The following is an 8,632-nucleotide window of genomic DNA, read 5'->3' as shown; positions in this document are numbered from 1 at the left end:
TCCTGAGTGCTCTTCACTGTCACTGGTCTGGCTGTGACCAGATCCCCTTGTTCCTGTTGTTCTCGAGCCTGTCCATGTGGGTTGTTCATGACCAGAGTGGCCATGTCTAGTGGTATCTCTTGACTGCCAATGAGTAGTACCTTGTCTCCCCTGTTCAATGGATCCTGTCTCTGCATGGTGAGATCCAGCCTGACTATGAATGTGTCCTGACTGTTCGTGTGAGACTCCTGAGTGCCCTTCGCTGTCACTGGTCTGGCTGTCACTAGATCCCCTTCTTCCAGTTGTACTCGAGCCTGTCCATGTTGGTTGGTCATGGCCGGACTGGCCATGTCTAGTGTTATCCCTTGACTGCCTATGTGTAGTTCCTTGTCTACCTTGTTCCGTGTATCCTGTCTCTGCATGTTGAGATCCAGCCTGACTATGAGTGTTTCCTGAGTGTCTGTGTGATGCTCCTGAATGCTCTTCATTATCACTCGTTTGGCTGTGAGTAGAACCCCTTGTTACAGTTTCACCAGACCGTGCCCTGTTTGACCTATGCTGGTTACAGCCTGATAACCTACTTGAGCCTGAGTCATGTGGAAAACCATGTGATTGACCTGTGCCAGATTCACTGTGGCCATTGGTAGAGGCCTGACTTGAGCCTGAACCGTAATGTCTAAAGCCAGTGGATTGCCTTGAGCCTGACTTCTGATGTCCAAAGCCGAAAGACTGACCTGAGTTTGCCTCATGCTGACCAAATTCAGATGACGTACCTGATTCTGATCCATGTTGGTCGTAGCCATGGGGTTGGCTTGAACCAGTTCCATACTGTCCAAAGCCAGAGGATTGACCCGAGCTTGATTCATGTTGTCCAGATCCAGAGAAATGGCCTGTGCCATTCTCATGTTGTCTATTGCCAGATCGTTCTTCTGAGCTAGATGCATGTTGGCCATAACCAGAGGAGTGACTTGAGCCAGAACCACATTGTTCAAAGCCAGAAGACTGACCTGAACTGGACTCATGCTGTCCAAATCCAGAAGACTGACACGATCCTGACCTATGTTGACCATAACCAGTAGATTGACTTGAACTAGCCCCATGCTGTCCAAACTCAGAGGAATGACATGAACCTGATTTATGTTGTCCAGATCCAGAGGGATGGCCTGTGCCAGTCTCATGTTGGCCATAGCCAGATGGTCCTCTTGAGCTAGATCCATGTTGGCCATAGCCAGAGGAATGACTTGAGCCAGAACCATGTTGTCCAAAGCCAGAGGACCGACCTGAACTAGATCCATGTTGTCCAAATCCAGAAGACTGACCCGATCCTGACTCATGTTGACCGTAACCAGCAGAATGATTTGAGCTAGCTCCATGCTGTCCAAAGCCTGAGGACTGACCTGAGCCTGATTCATGTTGTCCAAATCCAGAGGAATGGCCTGTGCCAGACTCATGTTGGCCATAGCCAGATGGTCCTCTTGAGCTAGATCCATGTTGTCCAAAGCCAGAGGACTGACCTGAGCTAGACCCATGTTGTCCAAACCCAGAAGACTGACCCGATCCTGACCCATGTTGACCATAACCAGAAGACTGACTTGAACTAGCCCCATGCTGTCCAAAGCCAGAGGACTGACCTGAGCCTGACTCATGTTGTCCAGATCCAGAGAAATGGCCTGTGCCAGTCTCATGTTGACCATAGCCAGATGGTCTTCCTGACCTAGATCCATGTTGGCCATAGCCAGAGGAATGACTTGAGCCAGAACCGTGTTGTCCAAAGCCAGAGGACTGACCTGAGCCTGACTCATGTTGTCCAGATCCAGAGAAATGGCCTGTGCCAGTCTCATGTTGACCATAGCCAGATGGTCTTCCTGACCTAGATCCATGTTGGCCATAGCCAGAGGAATGACTTGAGCCAGAACCGTGTTGTCCAAAGCCAGAGGACTGACCTGAGCCTGACTCATGTTGTCCAGATCCAGAGAAATGGCCTGTGCCAGTCTCATGTTGACCATAGCCAGATGGTCTTCCTGACCTAGATCCATGTTGGCCATAGCCAGAGGAATGACTTGAGCCAGAACCGTGTTGTCCAAAGCCAGAGGACTGACCTGAGCCTGACTCATGTTGTCCAGATCCAGAGAAATGGCCTGTGCCAGTCTCATGTTGACCATAGCCAGATGGTCTTCCTGACCTAGATCCATGTTGGCCATAGCCAGAGGAATGACTTGAGCCAGAACCGTGTTGTCCAAAGCCAGAGGACTGACCTGAGCCTGACTCATGTTGTCCAGATCCAGAGAAATGGCCTGTGCCAGTCTCATGTTGACCATAGCCAGATGGTCTTCCTGACCTAGATCCATGTTGGCCATAGCCAGAGGAATGACTTGAGCCAGAACCGTGTTGTCCAAAGCCAGAGGACTGACCTGAGCCTGACTCATGTTGTCCAGATCCAGAGAAATGGCCTGTGCCAGTCTCATGTTGACCATAGCCAGATGGTCTTCCTGACCTAGATCCATGTTGGCCATAGCCAGAGGAATGACTTGAGCCAGAACCGTGTTGTCCAAAGCCAGAGGACTGACCTGAGCCTGACTCATGTTGTCCAGATCCAGAGAAATGGCCTGTGCCAGTCTCATGTTGACCATAGCCAGATGGTCTTCCTGACCTAGATCCATGTTGGCCATAGCCAGAGGAATGACTTGAGCCAGAACCGTGTTGTCCAAAGCCAGAGGACTGACCTGAGCCTGACTCATGTTGTCCAGATCCAGAGAAATGGCCTGTGCCAGTCTCATGTTGACCATAGCCAGATGGTCTTCCTGACCTAGATCCATGTTGGCCATAGCCAGAGGAATGACTTGAGCCAGAACCGTGTTGTCCAAAGCCAGAGGACTGACCTGAGCCTGACTCATGTTGTCCAGATCCAGAGAAATGGCCTGTGCCAGTCTCATGTTGACCATAGCCAGATGGTCTTCCTGACCTAGATCCATGTTGGCCATAGCCAGAGGAATGACTTGAGCCAGAACCGTGTTGTCCAAAGCCAGAGGACTGACCTGAGCCTGACTCATGTTGTCCAGATCCAGAGAAATGGCCTGTGCCAGTCTCATGTTGACCATAGCCAGATGGTCTTCCTGACCTAGATCCATGTTGGCCATAGCCAGAGGAATGACTTGAGCCAGAACCGTGTTGTCCAAAGCCAGAGGACTGACCTGAGCCTGACTCATGTTGTCCAGATCCAGAGAAATGGCCTGTGCCAGTCTCATGTTGACCATAGCCAGATGGTCTTCCTGACCTAGATCCATGTTGGCCATAGCCAGAGGAATGACTTGAGCCAGAACCGTGTTGTCCAAAGCCAGAGGACTGACCTGAGCCTGACTCATGTTGTCCAGATCCAGAGAAATGGCCTGTGCCAGTCTCATGTTGACCATAGCCAGATGGTCTTCCTGACCTAGATCCATGTTGGCCATAGCCAGAGGAATGACTTGAGCCAGAACCGTGTTGTCCAAAGCCAGAGGACTGACCTGAGCCTGACTCATGTTGTCCAGATCCAGAGAAATGGCCTGTGCCAGTCTCATGTTGACCATAGCCAGATGGTCTTCCTGACCTAGATCCATGTTGGCCATAGCCAGAGGAATGACTTGAGCCAGAACCGTGTTGTCCAAAGCCAGAGGACTGACCTGAGCCTGACTCATGTTGTCCAGATCCAGAGAAATGGCCTGTGCCAGTCTCATGTTGGCCGTAGCCAGATGGTTCTCCTGAACCGGATCCTGACCTAGATCCATGTTGGCCATAGCCAGAGTAATGACTTGAACCTGAACTATGTTGTCCACAGCCAGAGGGCTGGCCTGAGCCTGACTCATGTTGACCATAGCCAGAGGAATGACTTGAGCCAGAACCGTGTTGTCCAAAGCCAGAGGACCGACCTGAACTAGATCCATGTTGTCCAAATCCAGAAGACTGACCCGATCCTGACTCATGTTGACCATAGCCAGAGGAATGACTTGATCCAGAACCATGTTGTCCAAAGCCAGAGGACTGACCTGAGCTAGACCCATGTTGTCCAAACCCAGAAGACTGACCCGATCCTGACTCATGTTGACCATAGCCAGAGGAATGACTTGATCCAGAACCATGTTGTCCAAAGCCAGAGGACTGACCTGAGCTAGACCCATGTTGTCCAAATCCAGAAGACTGACCCGATCCTGACCCATGTTGACCATAACCAGAAGACTGACTTGAACTAGCCCCATGCTGTCCAAAGCCAGAGGACTGACCTGAGCCTGACTCATGTTGTCCAGATCCAGAGAAATGGCCTGTGCCAGTCTCATGTTGGCCGTAGCCAGATGGTTCTCCTGAACCGGATCCATGTTGACCATAGCCAGAGGAATGACTTGAGCCAGAACCGTGTTGTCCAAAGCCAGAGGACTGACCTAAGCCTGATCCATGTTGGCCATAGCCAGAGGACTGACCTGAGCATGACCCATGTTCACCATAGCCAGTAGAATTACTTGAGCCTGATCCATGTTGTTCATAGCTAGAGGATTGACCTGAACCTGAACTATGTTGTCCAAAACCAGAGGACTGGCCTGAGCCTGATCCATGTTGTCCACATCTAGAGGATTGACCTGAACCTGACCTATGATGTTCAAAGCCAGAACATTGACCTGAGCTAGACCCATACTGGCCATTACCATTGTGCTGACTTGATCCATATCTATGTTGGCCACAGCAAGACTGACTTGAACTGGTCCCATGTTGCTGAAAACCACAAGGCTGACTTGAACCTCTTTTATGTTGTTCATAGCTACAACACTGACTTGACCTAGACCCATGTTGGCCACATTTAGAAAATTCACTTGATCCAGACCCTTTTGTCTGAGAATTTGAAGAGTGTCCACAGGAACCATATCCATGTTGATCATAACTAGAAGACTGACTTGCCCCAGATCCATATTGCCTACAACAAGAAGATTGACTTGATCTTGTTGCTTGTTGTCTTCCACAGGTCTGTGATTGACCACATTCTCTAGATTCATATTCTCTCTGACTAGAAGACTGACCACAGTAATTAGGCTCATGATGACAATATCCAGAGGACTGACTTCCTGAGACACATCCATAGCCTTGTCTTCCACTACTTCCTGATTGATAACCTGACTGTGTACAGGTGGACTGATTTTTTTGCTCTCCAGATCTATTTGCATGATAAGAACTAGAAGCATTTTGTGGCCTTCCACATCCACCTGAACTGGTGTAACCACATGAATGACTTTGCCTCTTACTATTTCTTGAACCCACAGAGCTAGATCTATGCTTCTGATCATCCCCACTTCTTGACTGGGTAGAATTTGAATTATGCCCAGTAGTCTCCAATCCATGTGACAGACCACCATGATCTTCTTTTCCCTGACTCTTAGATCTAGACTCAGATTCATATCTTTCCCAAGATTTTCTAGAGGGGCTAACATATGATTTGTTTCTTCTTTCCTCTGGTTCTCCAGTGCTGGAACCATGTCTCTCTTTGCCAGTACTCCATGAGTAATCAGATTGATTATGTCTTTTCTCGGATCCCACTTGATTCCCTGAGCTAGATAAATCACTTTGCCTTCCAAACCTCCTGGAGCTAGACCCATGTCTATGTTTCACAGTTCCCCTTGAGCCCCTAGAATTAAATCCATGCTCTTCTCCCTCATTCCAACTTGAACGCCTGTAACCTGATTTCTGTCCGGGTATATGCTCTTCTTCTTCTGTTTCACTTTCTTCTTGGAGTCGGTGACCGTGCTTATGCTTCTTTGACCCTGAAGCTTTGCAGTATTGTTTGCTGAGAACCTTGTTGCAGGCCATAGCCAGCTTGAATACCATCAGAAGAAACTCGGTAAAGTCCAATCTTCGGTCATGATCTCGATCCAGCATGTGCATGATGACATCCACTGTATCTGGATCATCTGGGTTCTGTACATGAGTGACACACCAAGGGAGACCTGGTCAGCCTAGCCCACTACTCAGGTAAAACATTCAAGTAAGGACATTTGTGGATGTTTGACATTTTGTACTTTAAGTTCAATGTTACTTTAGGGTAATTAAAACTCAGTAAATGTGAAATGGTAATAGAAGATAAAAGACCATTGAGATCTTTGGACGAAGATATTTCAAGGATCTAAACTAGAGGATTTAGTGCTTAGGTATGGGATATGGGAAGGGGTGGACCAAACCAAATTCATAGACTGGTGTATATTTATTTTACATAAATTTTAAGCACTACATGTTAGTATATTCTATGTTAGAATTTATTATTATTATTATTTTAAAGATTCTTTGCTATAGGGCACGTGTGCTCACTGGAGAGACAGGGGGAAACAAGGAGATAGAAAGTGAGAAACATCCCCCTCCCCCACCAGGAGGGGTGGCCATGCCACAGACCCTTCTCCATTCTCCTCCTGTGCCTAGCATGAGTTTTAAGCCACTGGGCCCTAGACATAAACCACCACTGACCATATGGAAGTCCTGTGCTTTAACTACTGCACCATCTGCTGGCCCCACGACCCATTATTTTTAGGTTAATGTTTACATCTGAATTCTTCCTAAGTAGATAGAAAAAAATTGCTTATATTTTATTTTCAATTTTCAGTCATTCTGGCTCCTTTAACTCCCTTTGTAGATTTTCCTCTCTATATTTATCATTCCATCTGGTAGGGTAATTTATTAATTTATGTCATAGAAAAAATTTATTTTCTATTTTTTTTTAGAAGGATAGGCCTGGGTGCATGAGAAAGTCTGAAGGTCTATAAGGCAGGAATGGGTTGATGTGCTCACCAGAGAGAGAAGGAAAGTGAGAAAGAAATATAATCTTTTTTGTAGAGGTTTTTGCTATATGGTGTGTGCGCATGCATGCATACGCGCCCAGTGTGAGTTTAAGCCTCTGGGTCCAAGACTCAAAGCATGGTCAACTACATGGGAGTCCAGCGACATAGCCATTATGCTAACTGCTGGTCCCTCATCTTTAAAATACATGCTGACTTAGCAACTTGCTGATATCCTGGAAAGTAGTGCTTATGGGTTTTGCTCAAAGACCACTGAAACTGGGCACTTTTTAGCTAACCTTAGTCATATAACAGCATGGACAAGACCCTAGCAGGCTTCAGTGTTGGCATACAGTTCTTACCTTCAGAATTGGACGGAACTCTTTCTCCAGAAGTTCCTTTAGTTCTTCCTTACTCAGTGTACCACACTCGCCATCTTGCTTTGTGTATTTGTAGAAAATATCAATGACAGTAACAACACTTCTCAAGAGGTCTGTCATCTTTTTGCAAGTTCAAGTGAACCTGGACAGAAAACAAAACAAAACAAAGACCCTATGATTCATGTTCTTTCCTTTTACTTTATCAGCAGTTCTCATTTTAATGATAATCATTGTAAGTTTTTAAACTTCTTGTCTCTGTTAAGCCTCAACAACTATAAACGAGTGAGGGATGATAGCACACCTTTCAACACAGTGAAAACTAATTTTGTTAACTTTGAATTTACTTTGCTAAAATCGAGTCATGGCATGTTACTGGTCCAATGGCATTAGATCTCAGGTCTCCATATTTCATGTCCTGGATAGATATATAATCTATATAATGCTTATACACTTGGGTACCTTGGTGTCTTGAGTGCTTCCAAAGTTTCCAGAAGCATCCAGATACCATTGCCCTAATCTCTTTCTAGTGTCACTACTTTTCTTGAGTCAAAAGTGACAGGTCTTCTATCATGCACATCTACTTCCTCTCTGGGTATTAGAAGCTAAACTGGACTTTTAAGGTTTTTAGCAAATTGAAAATGGGCAAAGTGAGCCAATGATATCTTGGTACTTCAGAGGCATGAGATACTCCTCACTCATTAGAGTTTAGGAACTATCTTAATCTCAGCATTTGACCAAATAATTTCTCTTTCATTAGTCAGGGAGAAAAGCTCAGCAATGCCAGCAGCAGTTGGACTAGTGGATATTTAGATATAGAATAGCTCTTCTTCATCCACAGACAGTTCAATGGAAATCATGAAAATGTCTGATAAAGAATTTGAATATTCATAGTGGCAAAGCTAACAGAGATGGAAGAGAAGAGAGACAATGAACTGCAAAAGAGAAAGAAGAAAGGAGATGACGAGTTCCAGGAGGTGAGGAAATTCTTGCAAGATCAAAAAGAGAAACTACACACTTTAAAAAAGAATCAAATAGACCTGTAGAGATGAAGGCTATAATACAAGAAGTCAAAATCTCCCTTGAAAGTATTAAAAGCAGACTAGATCATACAGAAAATTGAATCTCAGACATAGAAGAGAAAATTGCTAGCCTAGAAAAATCTACCACAAAGACTAAGAAAATTGCCCCCCCAAAATGAGAATAATACATGAGAAATATTAGATACCATTAAATGTCCAAACATCTGGATAATTGGTACCCCAGAAGGCAAAGAGATTCATAAGGGTATTGATAATCTATTCCATGAAATCCTGCAAGAAAACTTTCCAAACCTAGAGAGGCACTCAAAGATCTAGTCCCAAGAAACACAAGGACCCCCAATAGAATCAACCTAAGAAGATCTTCCCCAAGACACATTATAGCCAGATTGACCAAAACCACAGAAAAAGACGAGATACTAAAATTGGCAAGAGAAAAACGGCAAGTTACCTA

General features: G+C 45.7%; 1 protein-coding gene across 1 annotated transcript in view; it reads right to left on the bottom strand.

Moving 5' to 3' along the window:
• The window catches only part of FLG2 (filaggrin 2), a gene marked incomplete at its 3' end in the record, with an annotated part of 64,052 nt that extends 56,791 nt beyond the window's left edge, over nt 1-7,261 (bottom strand). The window contains exons 1-2 of the mRNA XM_027776309.1: nt 7,124-7,261; nt 7-5,913 (exon numbers count right to left, since the gene is read on the bottom strand). Of these exons, the coding sequence (XP_027632110.1) occupies nt 7-5,913; nt 7,124-7,261 (6,045 nt within the window). The remainder of the gene's footprint in view (nt 1-6; nt 5,914-7,123) is intronic.
• Nucleotides 7,262-8,632: the final 1,371 nt, after the last annotated feature.

This window comes from Tupaia chinensis, unplaced genomic scaffold (assembly GCF_000334495.1).
Source record: "Tupaia chinensis unplaced genomic scaffold, TupChi_1.0 Scaffold000659_1, whole genome shotgun sequence".
Taxonomy (NCBI): Eukaryota; Metazoa; Chordata; class Mammalia; order Scandentia; family Tupaiidae; genus Tupaia; species Tupaia belangeri.
This window is presented reverse-complemented; position numbering and strand designations above follow the sequence as displayed.